At 35.7% G+C, this 18,742-nt stretch overlaps 1 protein-coding gene across 2 annotated transcripts in view; it reads left to right on the top strand.

The window, feature by feature from the left end:
* The window catches only part of FAM133B (family with sequence similarity 133 member B), a 30,281-nt gene that overhangs the window by 9,843 nt on the left and 1,696 nt on the right, over positions 1–18,742 (top strand). The window contains exons 2-10 of one of the 2 annotated variants that reach the window (XM_047096056.1): positions 288–385; positions 2,205–2,283; positions 3,436–3,510; positions 3,616–3,648; positions 4,112–4,174; positions 4,741–4,833; positions 6,382–6,432; positions 14,032–14,124; positions 15,694–15,735. In XM_047096056.1, the coding sequence (XP_046952012.1) occupies positions 288–385; positions 2,205–2,283; positions 3,436–3,510; positions 3,616–3,648; positions 4,112–4,174; positions 4,741–4,833; positions 6,382–6,432; positions 14,032–14,124; positions 15,694–15,735 (627 nt within the window). Of the gene's footprint in view, positions 1–287; positions 386–2,204; positions 2,284–3,435; positions 3,511–3,615; positions 3,649–4,111; positions 4,175–4,740; positions 4,834–6,381; positions 6,433–14,031; positions 14,125–15,693; positions 15,742–18,742 lie in introns of both variants that reach the window. The other variant, XM_047096055.1, reaches the window with a different exon arrangement.

Below are 18,742 nucleotides of genomic sequence, written 5' to 3'. Positions count from 1 at the left end.
CTCTCTTTCAGAAATAAATAAGCATTAAAAAAATTTTTTTTTTAATTTTAAATCTCTGGTAAAAAAAATTTTTTTTCTATGTAGTAGTGATATGATTCATCTCCTGAACTTGTGAGACTTAATAGAGTATTAATTTTTTTTGTAATGAAAAATTTGGTTAGATTATTCATGCTTAGTTGGACATAGTATGCATTTATAATAAAAATTGCTTGGTGAGTAAGTGAACATTTGCATTTTTGATGTTTTTTTTTTTTTTTAATTGAGTTAATTTTTGTTCTTTCCTCAAGGCCTATATGAACCCAATAGCAATGGCCAGATCCAGGGGTCCAATCCAGTCTTCAGGGCCAACAATCCAAGATTATCTGAATCGACCAAGGCCTACCTGGTATTTGTGTAACAATTTAACCATTTATAAGATTTTCATAGATTTTTTAAAGGTTACTGTTACAGTTTTAATTGATTGCAAAGCAATTGTCAGATACATAATTTTTTGAAGTGATATTCATTGGTGCTTTCTTTTCAATGTATGAAATACGCATCATGCATGAGCATAGAACAAATATTTGAGAAGCCACCACCCTGTGTAGCTAAAGAGCTAGCAGTTAACCTTTCATATCAATCTCTTCTCTATCCCCTAGAAGAGACCTTAAGCTTGCAGTTTTAAGCTATTTAAAATGGTAGGTTTGACTAATCTCGCCTTTCATTGAAGTGTAAGTAGGTGTTAGGAAGGATAATGTTAAGCCATGTTTCTATTCTTACCTGATGGCTTTTCAATAAGTTGAATTTCCCATTAAAAAATTTTTGTTTTAAATTGTTTTTTGGGTTTTTATTTGCCCTCATTGAGTAACTCATTATTTGTAAATAAAGCATCACAGCACTGGCCTTACTTTTTTTTTTAGTATGTCTTATTATTAAATATCAGACTCCTGAGATAACTTATGACAAGTTTCAGAGTTGTTAGCTTCATAATGCTTGTAAGTGCCCCTAAAAGCTGGATAACTATAGTTGAAAGTTTTGCTTATATGTAACAAGGACTCTTCCTTTGAGTTAAATAGAAAGTAAGCCATGTCTACCTCTTAGAGTTTTCATGAATGCTGTTGTTGACTTTTGCAGCATACCAGAAAATTATCCCAAAACAAAATACATTTTACCTTCAAAATTGGTGAGAAGAAATGAACTTTAAGGGGAAGTGCTCGAGAAAGTATATTATGTGTGTATTAGAGTCCCCCAAGATAGCCCTTCAGTTGTGTAATTTGCTAGAAGGACTCCCAGATAGTTGTACTCTTGGGTAAGACTTATTACACTGAAAGAGTACCAGCCACAATCAGCAAAGAGAAAAGTTGCATGGGGTGAAGTCCAGGGGAGATTGGGCTCAGGCTTCCAAGGCTTCTTCCTATATAGTCACATGGAATGTGCTTAACCCCCACAGCAATGAGTTGTGTTAACATACATGAAATGTCGCCAACCAGGGGAGTTCGTTAGAGACTCAGTGTGCCCAGGGTTTTTACTGGGGACTAGTCAGCCTCTCCCTATCAGATCCCAAAATTCCAGACTCCCTGAAGTACAGGTTCAGCCTAAGCAGTAGTATTTGTACAGATAGGCACAGTGAGCCACTCTTAACGGAATGGTAAGGAGCCTTCAAAATCCAAGTTCCCAGATGCCAGCCAGGGCCAAACTTGTAAGCAGGCCATTCTGAGAATTAGCAATCAGGCATGTTGTACCAACTCTTCTGTGCAGTATGAGAGGTGCATTGTAAAATAGATGTTTAATTAAAAAATTTAGTAGTTTAAATAGACCTTAGCTCTCCCTAACACTGAAACTATCAGCTTTGGGACCCTAGGCAGATTTCTTACCTGCCTCAAGCTTTGCTTCGTATCTGTAAAATTGGTGTAATAATACTGTGTTTTCTCACAGGATTGTTGTAAGGATTAAAGGAAAATGTATTGAAAACAGTGCTCAAACGTTTGGTGTATTAGCTCTTGTAATCCATGTTTGGGAAAGGAATAATCAGTGTTATCTGAAAGACTGTGTTAATGATAATTGACTTATAAGGCTATGAACAAAGAACTTTAAAATGTGTCAATACTGGAATGGAAGTTTATTAGGATACTAATATTTTTTTTATTTACGAAATTTTGGTTTTGTTTGTAAGTATTCATCTCTAATTTGAATTGCTTGAAAACTTATGTGTCTATTTTATTAAGGGAAGAAGTGAAAGAACAACTAGAGAAGAAAAAGAAAGGCTCCAAGGCATTGGCTGAATTTGAAGAAAAAATGAATGAGGTTTGTAAATAGTACCTGTTTGAAAAAATAGACACATACGTTTTCTTAAAAGAAATATGACATTGGGGCGCCTGGGTGGCTCAGTCGGTTGAGCGTCCGACTTCGGCTCAGGTCATGATCTCATGGTCTGTGAGTTCAAGCCCCGCATCGGGCTCTGTGCTGACAGCTCAGAGCCTGGAGCCTGCTTCGGATTCTGTGTCTCCCTCTCTGTCTGCCCCTCCCCCCACTCATGCTCTGTCTCTCTCTGTCAAAAATAAAATAAAACATTAAAAACAGAAAAAAAAGAAATATGAAATAATTTTTTAACAAATCAGGGGTCGGGCATGGTTTTTAGGTTTAAGGGCGCTCTGTACATTGAATACAGGTTTGTATATAAATGCACGATTTCTTTAAAATAAAAAGAGCAAAAAAATTAAAAAGTGGAAAATCATCTTACAGTAATTTAGGTCATCTGGGTTCTTCCCTTTATCTTCCCCTGCCCCCATGGCCCCATATTACTCTGAGTTTTCCATGATGTTTGCCTGTTTTGGTCACAAACATGTATGTAGTATTTCAGGTACAATATAGATTAATTCAGTTTTTACTGTCTGGAAAGAGAATCTAACTCTTTTTTTTTTTTTTTTTTTTGTAAAAAAGAAAAAAGTTGTCAGCTTCAGTGATAATACCTACTCCTCTTCTCAATATGCACTGGAGAGCTCCCACTCTTTAATATCCCCCTTAATAAAGAGCTTTTAGAGGATTCTTTGGTGACAGGGTTCTGGCACCTGGAATACCTTTTCCCTGTTCTTAGAGGCTGAGATGGTGAGAGGTAATAGAGGATAGAGGGAAGGAAGTAGTAGCTGTCTATATCAGGTGTGTTAGAAGGGGATAGATACGGGGCGCCTGGGTGGCACAGTCGGTTAAGCGTCCGACTTCAGCCAGGTCACGATCTCGCGGTCCGTGAGTTCGAGCCCCGCGTCGGGCTCTGGGCTGATGGCTCAGAGCCTGGAGCCTGTTTCTGATTCTGTGTCTCCCTCTCTCTCTGCCCCTCCCCCGTTCATGCTCTGTCTCTGTCCCAAAAATAAATAAAAAACGTTGAAAAAAAAATTAAAAAAAAAAAAAAAAAAAGAAGGGGATAGATAGCCTTTGATGTTGTTCATAACCTTTTTGCAGAACTGGAAGAAAGAACTAGAAAAACACAGGGAGAAATTATTAAGTGGAAGTGAGAGCTCATCCAAAAAAAAGCAGGTAAGAGTTTAATGTTTTTAATATCACAGTTGGGTGTACTACTATCAGTATAATATTAAAAACTCACATCAGCTTATTTAGATTTGTACTTTTGTTTGTTTTTAGAGAAAGAAAAAAGAAAAGAAGAAATCTGGTAGGGTGAGCAAAAGTTTTCCATTTTTCTAAATGTTACGATTAAGAGCTTACAAGAAAAGTAAGATAATTTATACAACCTGTATGCTGACTGTAAATGAGTCAAGGAGCCTGGAGGTCCTTTGGTAGATACGGGTGGTTTTGTTCTATTAGCAATATAAAGAAAGGCGCCACCCGCCTTATAACCTAGTAACTCCTCTGTTGCTATCAGGGAGGGAAAGGGGAAAATTGACTACCATTGCCATATCTGTTACTTTGTTGAGCCTTTTTCGTGTGTGTGTGTGTGTGTGTGTGTGTGTGTGTGTGTGTGTAAGGGCGTATGACATTTCACTTTTTAATGTTTAAGTCTTCAGAATAATACAACATCTGTTTCTCAGCCACTAGATTGATTTTGTTAAGTATTTGAAAGACTTAGTAATAAAAAAATTCCTGCATCTCACAAGCTTTAATTGTTTTGTGCTTGGTCAAGTATTCATCTTCTTCTTCATCAAGCTCTGATTCTTCCAGCAGTTCTTCAGATTCTGAAGATGAGGTAAGGTTTGCCTGTGATGGCTCATGAAATAATAATCTCTAATTTATTTAATGACAAGAGGAAATCCATTATGTAATATTTCAGAAATGTTGACTTGCAGGTTTTGGTTAATTATCCATAACTGAGAGCACTGACAGGAATGAACAGCTAGATACTTAAATATTAACATATTTTTTTTATATTCCTAAATGTATCTTATTCACTTAAAAATATCAGAGAAGAAATACAGTTTAAAAATCTAAAATGCTGTCTGACTAGAAGCTAGAGGGTACGTGTGACTCAAATTACTTGACTTTTTTTTATAAAACAGGAAGGTTAGTATAAGTTATACTTTACACAATTATTAAGGGGGTGCTTGGTTGGCTCATTCGGTAGAGTATGTGACTCTTGATCTCAGGCTCAGGAGCTCAAGCCCCACATTGGGCATAAAGTTTACTTTAAAAATACTGTTAAGTAAAACATGTGTTTACAACTTGGTTCTTTCATGGATAAAGTTTTTATATTAATAAAATGCATCAATTATATTTTTGAAACAAAGCAAATGTTTGTAAAAATGTTTTATATAGGATAAAAAACAAGGAAAAAGAAAAAAGAAAAAGAAGAATCGTTCACATAAATCTTCTGAAAGCTCCATGTCAGAAACTGAATCGGACAGTAAGGTAAAATTACTTAAATTAGCAGCATTTTGGATAGCAAACCACATTTAATTAGCTTCTTTTAAATCATCCTATCTTAAATTGCTCTCAGTTTGGAAATGAGATACTATTTTTTTGTACTTTGATGGTCTGTGCCATTTAATTGATATACTTAATATCTTACATATGGTTTTCAGTTGTTCTCTAAGTACTTCCACATATGTCTCCATCTCTCAACATTTCCATGATAGCTTTATGATAAATGTGACAGATACTATTTTTTCCATTTTCATAAAGAAGTCAGAGTTTAGAGAAAAAAACATACTGTACTATCTGGCCCAGTATCCTATTCCTAAATCTGCTCTGTACTGTCCAGAATTGTGAAACATAATTGGCATTGGCTCTCAGACATTTGTGATAATAAGGAATACATGCAAGTTGTAATAAAAGTGTAGATTCCTGGGCCTCATCTCCAGAGAGTATGATTCAGTAAATCTGATTAGGCTCAGAAGTCTACATTTTTAATAGATGTTCTCCATGATTCTGATATAGGGGTGTCCTCGGACCACAATTTGACAAACACTAACCTAGGGTCTCAGAAAAACAAAACAACTGTCTGGTTTTGTGGCAGATCTCTACTAGTCCTAGTGTCGTTTCTTTTGACAAAATTCCTGGCATCTAGAAAGTAGTCAGTAAACACTGGTTTTCTTTTTGTCTTTTAAGGCTGAAGACTCAGTCTCATGATAATGATAGCTAATATCTGTCCAAGTGCCTCCTCTGTGTTAGGCATAGTTCTAAGCACTTGACATTTTAACTCAATCCTCATCCACTTTTTGGATAAGGAAGGCTCAGGGAGGTTAATAGCTAGAACTGAAACAATCAAAAGAAAGAAATTCTAGTCTCTCCTCCTTTTTTTAAAAAATTTTTTTTTTTTCAACGTTTATTCATTTTTGGGACAGAGAGAGACAGAGCATGAACGGGGGAGGGGCAGAGAGAGAGGGAGACACAGAATCAGAAACAGGCTCCAGGCTCTGAGCCATCAGCCCAGAGCCCGACGCGGGGCTCGAACTCCCGGACTGCGAGATCGTGACCTGGCTGAAGTCGGACACTTAACCGACTGCGCCACCCAGGCGCCCCGCTAGTCTCTCCTCCTTACAAGAAGAGTAGGAAAATGAGATTGGTGGACGTCCACAGTCAGTGTGAATTAGAACTCCCGTGCATATGACCATCACGGGCAAAAATAGGCAGATGGCATTAAGTCTTATTTTTTAAATAAACTAGGTGGTTATTATAGATAATCTGTTAGATTATTATTTTGAGGTATACCTAGGTTTGATATGTAGCTAGATAAATGAAGAATGCCCATTTCCTTACAAGCACATACATACACAACATAACGTTCTTCCTACATTTTCAGAATAAAATTCTGGCATTGAAGTAAACTTTTTCCAGTTTATATAATAAATTGAGTGAATCATAGAGCAAATCACTGTTTTGGTATTTTTGTCCTTATACTATTATGCTGTATCTTTTAAATTTAAAATTGATATATATATATGTTTGTGTGTTTAGGATAGTTTAAAAAAGAAAAAGAAGTCAAAGGATGCAACTGAGAAAGACAAGGTAATTATAATTTTACATTGCCTTTAGTCTGTCATACAATACTTCATTTACTTCAAAAAATTGACAATATGTTCTCCCTTTTAACTTAAAGAGATTTATTTATTTTGTTTTTATAGCATTTCTCGCTGATTTAAGGAAATCATTTATTGAATTCATTATTGAAGGTTAAAAGATCAGAAAAGTATTCCTGCAGAGTTTGAATTTGTACAGATTATTATCTCAGATTAAAAATTCAAAATGATGGAGATTAAATATTTCCTTTGCTTCTTCAAGTCATTTTATTTTATTTATTTTTTAAATGTTTATATTTTTAGAAAGGCAGAATGTGAGCGGGGGAGGGGCAGAGAGAGAGAGAGAGAGGAAGACAGGATTGGAAGCTAGCTTTGCACTAACAGCGTGGAGCCTGCTTGGGATTCTCTGGCGCGCACTTGTGTGCTGCGTGTCTCTCTCTTTCTCTCTCCCTCTCTCCCTCTCCCTCTCTCTCTCCCTCTCCCTCTCCCTCCCTCCCTCCCTCCATCACTCTCTCCCACTCTTCCTCCCTCCCCCGCCTCTCCCCTGCTCACATTCTGTCTCTTTTTCTCTCAAAATAAATACATAAACTTTTTTTAAAAAGTTAAAAAAAAAAGACTTTTTAATTACAGAACCTGGAGTTCTGTTTCAAATTGAATACATCGTAGATAAGTTTTGAAAAACTTTTTTACTACTATAGATATTTTATTTTTATTTATACTTAACTATAAATAATGCAAGTTTATTCCTGTGTTTCTGATGTACGATTAAAAATCTTTTTCTGGTTCTTAGTAATAAAAACCTAAAGGAAGCGGTTACTAATGAAAGAAAACTACAGACCAGTGTCATTATATTTTATTCAGTCTTTTTAAACATATTTTTTAAATTGGGGTGTAATTCACATAATATGCTATTAAACATTGTAAAATTACAATTTGGAGGAATATTGTGTATATACAGTGTTGTGCAATGACCACCTCTGTAGTTTAAAAACGTTTTCATTACCCCCTCAAAAACAACCCATACTCGTTAACTAATTACCATTCTCCCTTTCCCCCTTCCCCTAGTAACTTCTGTTCTGCTTTCCATCTCTAGATTTATATATTCTGGATATATCTTTGTTCTATTCTGTTTTGTGTTTTGTTTTGTTTTGTTGAATCAAAAGTGGAACTTCATGGGCACCTGGCTGGCTCAGTTAGTAGAGCATGTGACTCTTGATCTTGGGGTTGTAGGCTTGAGCTCCATGTTGGATGTAGAGATTACTTAAAAATAAAATCTTTTTTAAAAAAAGTAGGAACTTTAATAAGTGTATCACTTGTATTTACATTAAAATAAATGGAATTTATTAGAATTAAAACAGTCCTTGCTGGGGCGCCTGGGTGGCGCAGTCGGTTAAGCGTCCGACTTCAGCCAGGTCACGATCTCGTGGTCCGTGAGTTCGAGCCCCGCATCAGGCTCTGGGCTGATGGCTCAGAGCCTGGAGCCTGTTTCCGATTCTGTGTCTCCCTCTCTCTCTGCCCCTCCCCCGTTCATGCTCTGTCTCTCTCTGTCCCAAAAATAAATAAACGTTGAAAAAAAAAATTTTTTTTAAATAAAAATAAAAAAAAAAACAGTCCTTGCTATTTACAAATTGAATGTATAAGACAAATTATCCTTTGTATTTGTTTTCTGTTTGTTTACAAATTCAATAGTATTACACTTTGGAAAGCCAGTTACTTTTTGTTAACTTTGATACAAATATAAGGTAGCATTAACATAGCGTATTCTACAGATTTAAGGACAGGTAAAACTTAGCATTAAACCCTCAAACACCGCTTCTTCTCCTACATTTTTTGGAGTAAAACACTGATATTCTTTTGTAGACTGTTCAGCTTAGGCCTGATTTTTTAGTGAGAACCACTCAAGCAAGTAGGTGATTTCAGTTCCACATGGAAGAGCTTCAACAGAAGCTTTCAGGCAGCACCAAGGGCTGGGTGTGCCAAACCCCTGCCAGCTGTGCTGGTCACTGGGGCTACAGCTGGTAGCTTGTAGTAAAGTCAAGTGAAGCTTGACTTTACTGGGGCAGGTTGAAGAACAATTCTCTTATAACTTCCAGGGCTAGATCTTGACAGGGACACTCTTTGGATCACAGAGGATGACATAGACTCAGGACAGGTCCAGGTCCCTTCCCCTCTGAGTATATCATTTAAAAGCAGTCATACAATGTATTGCTTTTTGTGTCTGGCTTCTTTCACTTAGTGTAAGGTTTTCAAGGTTCATCCCAAGTGGTAGCATGTATCAATACTTCATTCCTTTTTATGGATGATTAATATTCCACTGTGTGTGTATGCCACAATTTGTTTATCCATTTGTCTGTTGATATTTAAGTTGTTTCTACCTTATGCTGTTGTAAACGTGTATGTACAAGTTTCTGTGTGGACATATATTTTTACTAATCTTGGATATATACTTAGTAATGGTTTTAATATCAATTTGCAAATAAAGAACCCATTTAGACACTAAAAAAAAGCCATCATGATCAAAATGGGTTAATTTTAAGAATTCAAAGATAAGAACTTTATTAATACAATTTGCCATATTGTAGTAACTGCCCAAATGAAAGAAACCGTAATTGCCAAAGGGATATGATGTAATTCAACATTAATTCCTGATTTTCTAAATCATTATAGAATAAGTAGTACCTTTCATATTTAAAAAGATATATGTGTTAGGGGCGCCTGGGTGGCTCAGTCAGTTAAGTGTCTGACCGGTTCAGGTCATGATCTCATGGTTCATAGGTTCAAGCCCCATGTCAGGCTCTGTGCTGACAGCTCATAGCCTGGAGTCTGATTGGGATTCTGTGTCTCCTTCTCTCTGCCCCTCCCCGACTTACCATCTGTTTCTCCCTGTCTCAAAAATGAATAAACATTAAAAAAATTTTTTTTAAATTTACGTGTGAAACTAAAAACTGGTAGTATACAAACATGAAATACTAAAACAACTGCATTGTGATTTTGTACTTCAGTATAAGGTACAGAGTAATAATGTGTTTTTACAGAGTAAAAGACAAATAATACAATAAACAAATACCCATATACATACCAGCCGGAGTTGGCAAATGATTTTCATTTTGTCATAGTTGCTTCAGGTCTGGTTTTATTAAAGAAAAAGTACAGGGTACCTTGGTGGCTCAGTCAGTTGAGCCTCTGACTTCGGCTCAGGTCATGATCTCACGGTTTGTGAGTTCGAGCCCCGCATCGGGCTCTGTGCTGACAGCTCAGGGCCTGGAGCCTGCTTCAGATTCTGTGTCTCCCTCTCTCTCTGCCCCTCCCCCACTCACACTCTTGTCTGTCTCTCACAAATAAACAAACATTAAAAAAAAGAAAAAGTACAAGACACTCTCTCCTTCCTAAGAGGCAGCTGTTTCTGAAATTAATGTGAATTTTTCCCATCCACATTTATACACTTTTATTGCATAAGTATATGTTCTTAAATAGCATTAGATATTTTGCATTTTCAAAATGGTATCATGTTTCCTTCTGGCACCTACTTTTTTCATTCAGCATTGCTGTGGACATTTATCCTTGTTGATGCCCTCAAGTCCTTTTGCCTATAGTATTCTATTATATTAATTTGCCATAATTTATTTCTCCATTCCTTTTTTAAATTATTTTTATGTTTTAGAGAGCATGAGCAGGGGAGAGGGCCAGAAGGAGAAAGAAACTCAAGCCAGGCTCCATGCTCAGTGCAGAGCCCGATTCAGGGCTTGATCTCATGACCCCCTGGGATCATGGCCTGAGCCGAAATCAAGAGTCGGACACTCAACCAGCTGAGTGATTCAGGCGCTCCTGTTTCTCTATTCTTCTGTTTTTGGGACATCTAGCTGTTTTCATTTTTCAGTAATGCAAACAGTGCTGCAGTGACTATTTCTTATCCATTTTTCCTTTTCCACAAGTTATCATTACTTTTCTAAGACACACCTGGGGAAAAAGAAAATAAATAAGATATACCTGGGACTATAATTTCTAGGTTCAAAGATGTTCATACATTTAACTTGTCTAAATTTTGCCCACCCAAATGCTCATTAATTTGTATCCTGCTAGTAACGTATTGACTGTACCCTTGTTCCACATGTGATGGTCAACACTATGAGATTTCTTTTTGCCAATTTAATATGTGAAGATGGTTTAGCCTCTTCATTTGCTTATTAGCCATTCAGATACCATTTTCTGTGAATTGCCTATTCATAGTCTTTGCCTACTTTTCTGTTGGTTTTTTGTTTTTATGACTCATAGGAGTTTCATATTTTAGATATTACTCATTTTTCATATACATGATGAACATTTTGGGGTCCATGGCTTCTCTTAATATTGTTTAGAGTGACTGTTATAATCATAAAAAGGGTGTAATTTTTTCCCTTAGGCAATATTCTTTTTTTTAGGGTTTTGATTTTAATTCCAGTATAGTTAGCATAGTGTTATAAAAAAGGGTGTGATTTCAAGTCATATATCAGTCATTGTTTTCAGCTCGTTTTTAAATTGTTACAAAAATGGAATATGATACCTAATAATGGAAGGAATATCCTGTTTATAATAGTAACAAAGACTATATAGGAAATTTTTAAAAAATTGATCGGAACTTACTTGAAGAAAATATGCAAATCTGTTCAGAGAAGCACATGAAGATGAATATTCAGTAAATTTTCCTGGGTATGAGCTACCCTATTAGACATTAATGCTTTGATTAAAAAATAGTGCGGTATGGTACAGGAATAGAAAACAACAACAACAAAAAACAGTGGATAAAATGGAACTAACAGTTGGGGGAGGAGGGAACAGTCTGGAGCCCAAGTAAAACTTTGTTAAGTATTTGTGGAACTTAATATATTATACAAGTGGCTTTTCTTGGGACAAAATGATTGTCCGTTTGGAAAATATAAAGCTGGGCACTCCTTAAGGCCAGATAAATCCCAAATATGTCTGTTTTAAATCTGAAAGTATAACTGGAGAAAGACCATGGAGAATATGGTATTGGGGTGGAGAAGGCCCATGCCTCAAAACTCAATATTTTTGACCAGATAATTCTAATTCTGAATGACAAAGATCACAAAAAAGTAAACCATGAACAAAGTTTAAATATAATGAACAAACTTAGTAAAAACTAGGAATACATAATTTAAAACTTCGTAATTAAAAAATGATACTTTATATTTGCTGTGGAAGGCAGAAAAAAATACCTTATATACACAGAAAAAGTGGTAAAATTCATGTTTAGGCATTTCTTAAAATACGACTGTATTCCAATTATCTGAGATTGATATGATTGATAAAAGAGCCCGATAAGGAGGCTTCTTGGTAAAGTGTGATTCATAAATGAGTGAAATAAATGATTGAGGGGTGGTGGTGGGAGAATGAGCAAATCATTTGGGTGAAGGCTACTTTGGTCTTTCATTTAAACATTGTTATTAGGTAAAGATTTTGTACTCACGCACCCTTTACTGTATTTCAACTTTGTTTTTGTTATTTTTTAAGTTTATTTATTTATTTTGAAATAGAGAGCGAGGAAGTGCGAGGGAGGGAGAGAGAGAGAATCCCAGGCGGGCTCCGTGCTGTCAGCGCGGGGCTCAATGCGGGGCTCGATCCCACGAACCATGAGATCATGACCTGAGCCGAAACCAAGGGTCGGATGCTTAACTGACTGAGCCACCCAGGTGCCCCTCAACTTTGTTTTTATTACTTATTTATTTATTAAAGTTTATTTATTTTGTTTGTTTATTTGTAGAGAGAGAGAGCACAAGCAGGGGAAAGTCAGAGAGGTAGAAAGAGAGAATCCTAAGGTGCCCCCAGGTGCCCCTCAACTTTGTTTTTTTTTTTAATTTTTTTTTAATATTTATTTATTTATTTTGAGACAGGGAGAGACAGCATGAACAGAGGAGGGTCAGAGAGAGAGGGAGACACAGAATCTGAAACAGGCTCCAGGCTCTGAGCTGTCAGCACAGAGCCTGACGCGGGGCTCGAACTCACAAACTGTGAGATCATGACCTGAGCCACCCAGGCGCCCCTCAACTTTGTTTTTAATAGCAAAGAACCCATATGTATGCCTGCCCTCCAAAAAGAGATGGGTTAGGTAAATTCTGGCATATGCTGTCAATGAATGTCAAAGGCAGCCATAAATGACAATGTAGTTGGCATGGAAAGGTACTATTGGGTGAGAAGAGCAGGTTCTAAAAAAGAATTTATGTAAAATAGTAAATGTACACATAGAGAGCTGTTTCCAAAATCTTCATGATGTTTAATGCCTGGTACTGGGCTTCAGGTGAATTTTCTTAACAGTGAGCATTTATCATTTCTACCAAAATAATAAGCTGTTTGCAGAAACAAAATTAAATCACCTGTAATATAACACAGATCATCACTGTTAGCTTATTTTCTATGTGATTTATTTTTGTCCAATAATCTTCAAAATTGGGTCCATGCTATATAGTTTTGTGGTTTTTTTCTATATGATTCAGTAGTGCGCATTCATTTTTTCCATTGTAGTTTTTTTATTGTTACGAACTAGTCAGACATACGGGAAGAGTATATGGAAAATAATAAAATGACAACCTGCATATCCACTATGAAGCTTTAATAAATCTTAACATTTTGCTGTACATCAGATGTTTTTGAAATTTTTTATTCCTCAGAGTGTATATTTTTAAGTGTCTAATAACTCCTTCAGTCTTTCTTCTTTCCCAGAGTTACACATTTTCTCATCATTAAGAATACTTGGAGATGAAGATTTTTTTAATATGAATTTAACACTGGGAACATACTAAAGTAATTTATACTGTGTAGAGATCTTTTTCAATTATCACGATTACCCTTTGGGGTGGGTGGGTGTGTGTGTGTGTGTGTGTGTGTGTGTGTGTGTGTGTGTGTGTGTAGCACTAGGCTTTTCTGATCCAACACTGGGTAGAAACAAAACAATCCAAATACAAGGGACTTAAATCTTATACCACCTGTATGGTTTCTTAGGAGTTTTTATAATTCTGTCATTTATAATTAAAATAAGAGGGGTGCCTGCCTGGCTCAGTCAGAAGAGCATATGTCTTTTGATCTCAGGGCCATGAGTTTGAGCTCCACGTTGGGTATAGAGATTACTTAAATTAACAAATATTTTTTAAAAAAGAGGCGCTTGGGTGGTTCAGTCGATTGAGTGTCTGACTTCGGCTCAGGTCATGATCTTATGGTTGTGAGTTCAAGCCCCATGTCAGGGGCTGTTCTGTCAGTGCAGAGCCTGCTTCAGATCCTCTGTCTCCCTTTCTCTCTGTCCTTCCCCCACTCATGCTCTCTCTCAAAAATAAATTAACTTTTAAAAAAAAGGAAAAAAATGATATTACATCTAAAAGGATATATAGTTATGTCTTTTAGGGTTATGTAATAAAAGCATTATTTTATTGGGGTTAAAGACTGAATACTGGTGAATGTCATCAATTTTAGACATTTCTAAAATGAAAATAGGTAATTTTTGTGATAATTGGAGGAATTGTTAAATAGAACTTAGAAGCGAATTTGTGTGGCATAGCATTACATCTTTTTGAGTCAACATACATGTATTTATTTTTCATAGGACATTAAAGGACTCAGCAAAAAAAGAAAGATGTATCCTGAAGATAAACCTTTATCATCTGAGTCCTTATCAGAATCAGATTACATTGAAGAAGTAAGTATATGATCAAATCCATTTTCTTCACTTGAAAATGTTATTTGATTTTGGGGTGCCTGGGTGGTCTAGTTGGTTAAGTGTCCAACTCTTGATTTCAGCTCAGGTCACAATCCCAGGGTCATGAGATTGAGCCCCACATCCGACTCCGCACTGACAGGGAACCTGCTTAAGATTCTCTCCCTCTGCCATTCTCCCCCCATCATGTGCATGCTTGCTCTCTCTCTCTCTCTCTCTCTGTCTCTCAAATATAAAAATAATTGTTCAGTTATTTGATTTTAATAAAAGAAATTAGTTAAAAGAAATACGTCATGAATATTTGATTTACTCACTTCTCTAGTAAGTGTGCTATGAAAAAGAAATGGAAGTTCTATTTCAGAACGAGTTTTTCATTTCCTAGAAGATAATTAATTATATAGCTAATATTATAATTAACCGTATTTACAAATATCTATTCTGAGCTATTTTTTAATGTTTATTTATTTTTGAGAGAGCACAAGATGGGGAGGGGCAGAGGGAGGGGAAGAGAGGATCCAAAGCAGGCTTTGCACCGACAGCAGCGAGCCCAGTGTGGGGCTTGAACTCATGAACCATGAGATCATGACTTGAGCTGAAGTTGGACACTCAACTGACTCAGCCGCCCAGGTGCCCCTATTTTATTTTATTCTTCTAATATTTACTTTTTACTATACTGCTATTTTGATTACGTGAAAGATGCTGTTTGATGTGTAGTGTATTGAAACATAGCATTCCCTTGTTTTTATTTGGAACTACTACTATTTAAGAAGTAGAACAGTGATGAGATAGAGCAGAAATGTTGCTGTGATCTTTTTTCCTATCTATAAGGTAGAGGAGAATTAGGTAGTCTCTATACTATGGTCCTTTTCAGCTCTGATATTCCTATCTTGGATTTTGTTTGTACTCTGTTAGAATAAGAGTCCCATTTTTAGATAATTTTAGGTCTGTAAGTTACCATCTTTAAAGTGTTTTTCTCTTGGATTTTGTTTCCTCATTTGTAAAATAGGGCCTATTGCTCCCCTTTTGTAATAGTATTTTGTAATACCCCTCTGAAATGAAATTGAAATGAATTGAATTGAAATTGGCAGTACATATGTATGTATTACAGATCTGATCTACACATTTTATATTAATATCCCCTAACATATTTTTTTAATATATAAGAAAATATTAATGTATATTTTACTAAATTTTATTTCAGCGCATAAATGCTGAGTGTGATAACACCAGAATACATAAAATCTTAAGACATAACAAAATCCAAGCTGTGGCAGGTACATTACATAAGCCCTTCAAAAACTCTAAAGTAGCATTGTCATCAATGCATTTTCCAAAACTCAGTAAAGCTCTGGATGAGTGAAACAAAATACAGTCTTCCCTTTGTTTATATGATATCTGCATTTCTGGGATGTGCAAACAGGGGTTTAAGGTATAAGAAGGCATTTAAAATGCCATTTGATTGTCAAAATTGTTTTTACATATAAATTTAAAAAAAATGTCTTGAGTGCAAGTTACATATTTGTCTTCTCAACAAAAATTCAAACTTTTTAGGTACGAGCAAAAAAGAAGAAAAGCAGTGAAGAACGAGAAAAAGTAATAGCAAGTATCATTTAAAGTTTTTACATGACAATAGTGTGGTTCTTTTTGTTAAGATAAAATGAATCCTTATAAAGCATGACTTCATTTACTGGGCCTAAATATTTATTGGGAAAAATCTGGTATTCAGCTTTACTTAATGGGTTAAAGCAAGTTAAATTGGCTTAGGAGAAAGGAAGAGTATCCTAGTAGTAAACATGTCCTGTTTCCATTTCAGTGTTTTATTCAGCATTTCATTTTATTTTATTCCATATTCAGTGCTGTTAGAAATGAAAACTCAAACTTTTTTTGATTTTCTTAAGCTGTAATATGAAATATGAGATTTAAGTATGGTGATTCCCTCATCTTCAATAGAAGTTACTTTCAGATCAGCCAAACCTATAACAACAGAAAAACCTTCTAAGCACAGGATGCAATAAAAAATAAAGCAGGAATGTGACAACATAAATGATTCACTAATAAAGATGATTCTTTTGATTATTTCTAAAGCCAGCTCTGCTATTATGCAAATTGAGAAGTATAAAAGGAGAAAGAAGGAAGAGGAGAATAAAGAAAATGGAAGTGATATTCAAATGAGAAGCAGACCAACCTGGGGAAAGTAGATAACAGATTATCAAAGAGTAATTGCAGAGCATATCATTAAAGTAATTTAGGAGCACTCAGTATAAGCATGGGTGATTGCCTTTAAAAGTATTTTCTTAGGGAGAGGTAGAAGAAAAATGAGAACAGCATCTTTTGTAGGTTTGAGGGTTAACTTCCCTTTCCCGGAATTTCCCTCACTCTTAAATGAGGGTTTTTTTCTGGTAGAAAGAATCACCTGGTAATATATGACTCAGAAGTAACATTTACTGTACTTCATGACCAAGGCGACATTTAAGAGACTTTTTTTTCTGAATGGGAATATAATTTGAGTGAAAACTGCTTTGGTCTTTGGTTCAGATTAACTAAGACATAATAGTTAATTTAGGATAGTTCTAATTTGTACTTGCATACCACACTGTTTTCGTGCATTCAGCTAGCATATGTTTATTAAGCATCTCTATGCAGGCACTATTGGTGTTAGTAGTGTTGTTATAATGGAATACAAGATGGATAAGAGGATGATATGTAAGAAAGTGACTTTGGGGAAGGAAAGCCTTTCTGAGGAAGTAAAATTAAGCTGAAATAGGATTTACAAGAAAGAACCAACCATGTGAAGATCAAAAGAAGAATATCCTAAACAGAGAGAAGAGCTGAGGACCTGTGGTAGGAATGAGCTTGATTTGTTTGAAGAATGGAAAGAGTAAGCATGGCTTACACCTAGTAGATGAAGAGGAATTGCATACAGTGAGGTTGGGAAGTAAGCAGAGGCCATGTCACATAGCCAGGTGTTTCAGTTTTAATCAGAATGCTTTGGGAAGCTATTTTGAGTGTTTTTAACAAAGAAGTGACCTAAATCAACTTTACATTTTTAAAATACTGTGGCAGAGATGGAGTAGAGAGAGGTGAGGAATGGTGTTCGTATCACAGTGGTAGTAGTGAGGATGGACTGGTGTGATGGATTTGAGTTATGTTTCTGGACTTAGATGATAGGGCTTACTTGCTGCTTTGGATGTAGAGAGTGGAGTTAAGACAGTAGAGCCAACCGCAGCTTAGTTTCTTTGCCTTAATAGAGGTGCCATTTACTAAGATAGCTAAGAGAATTTGGAGAGAAAAATTAGCATTTTTATGGTAATTTTAGATACACTTGTTAGGTATCCAGGAAGAACTCACAGTCTTGAGTTCAGAGCAAGGACTAGATAGGAAGATTTGGTATGTAAGTACTATTAAAAGCATGGGAGACTGAGAGAGCATGTGGAAAAGGAAGGAGATCCTGAAAGGTCAAGCAGAGGAATAAGAACAAGCACGAGAGGTGAAAGGGTCTTTGCAGTAGAAGAAAGCAGCAGACTGAGGTGTTGTGGAAGCCACGAAGAAAAGTATTTTAAAAAGAGAGTAGTCAACTGTGCTTTTATGAAAAAGCAACCTAGACCCAAAACGTTAAAGGGCCAAATACAGGGAATTTTGTAAAATTCCCTGTGCACTTGACCTTTTCGTGAAGAGAATGATGAAAGTTAGCTTAAAGCTGCTAAGTGGTAGAGACCTTTGAGAGGGGCAGGGGGATTGTGGAAAGTTCTTATTGATTCAGAAATGATAGGAAGCTTTGCTTTTGCTGTCTTTACACGTCTCCTTTCTTGCTTTTTTTTTTCCCTTTCTTGCTTTTTATTTTCTTTTGCAACAACTAGTCTCTCATTTGATACCACTTTTCTAAGTATCTGTTTCTAAGAGTTCTGCCTTCTCTTCTACATCAGAAATAGTCACAAGAGTCAGAGTTCAACAAAATTGTAGCTCTCTTTATCTAGTCATGAGTTGACTACTTTTTCTAGGCTTTAGTGGCATTTTTGTCTAAAAAAGTAAGCATCTGAATGCATGGCTGGTTCTGCAGGTACAGCGTATGACTCTTGATCTTGGGGTTGTGAGTTGAAGCCCCATGCTGGGCATAGAGTTTACATAAAAGCTTTTTTAAAAAATTAAAGTTACTAAGCTAAGTAGACTTTTCAACTGTACATCAATATTTTGTACCAGTTAGTTGTTGTTAATTTAATAATTAAAATAGTTACCAGTGAAGACAGGACCTAATAATTATGTTCCTGTTTACCCAAAAAATACCAGATTTAATATATATATTTTCCAAAAACTGTCATTTATAAAAACAGTTGTGTTTTGCTGTGATATGAGGACTTCTTTGCAATAACTACAATTACTTCACCTTTACAAATTATATAGTATGAGATACAGCAGTTGATATGATTATTCATAGAATTTATTTTCTATAGAAAGTTTTATTTAGAAACTACATTAATGTGCTAATGACTTAAGAATTTTTCCATATCTTTTTGAAAACAAGCACTCTTAGTCCTCATGATATTAATTATTTAGACTTTTCCAAAAATGTTCCGAATAGTTTACTTGGTTGTGTGGATTGTTT

Source organism: Lynx rufus, unplaced genomic scaffold (assembly GCF_022079265.1).
Source record: "Lynx rufus isolate CCGP_SWC_20201006 ecotype Redwood Valley unplaced genomic scaffold, mLynRuf1.p SCAF_4, whole genome shotgun sequence".
In the NCBI taxonomy this organism is placed as follows: Eukaryota; Metazoa; Chordata; class Mammalia; order Carnivora; family Felidae; genus Lynx; species Lynx rufus.
This window is presented reverse-complemented; position numbering and strand designations above follow the sequence as displayed.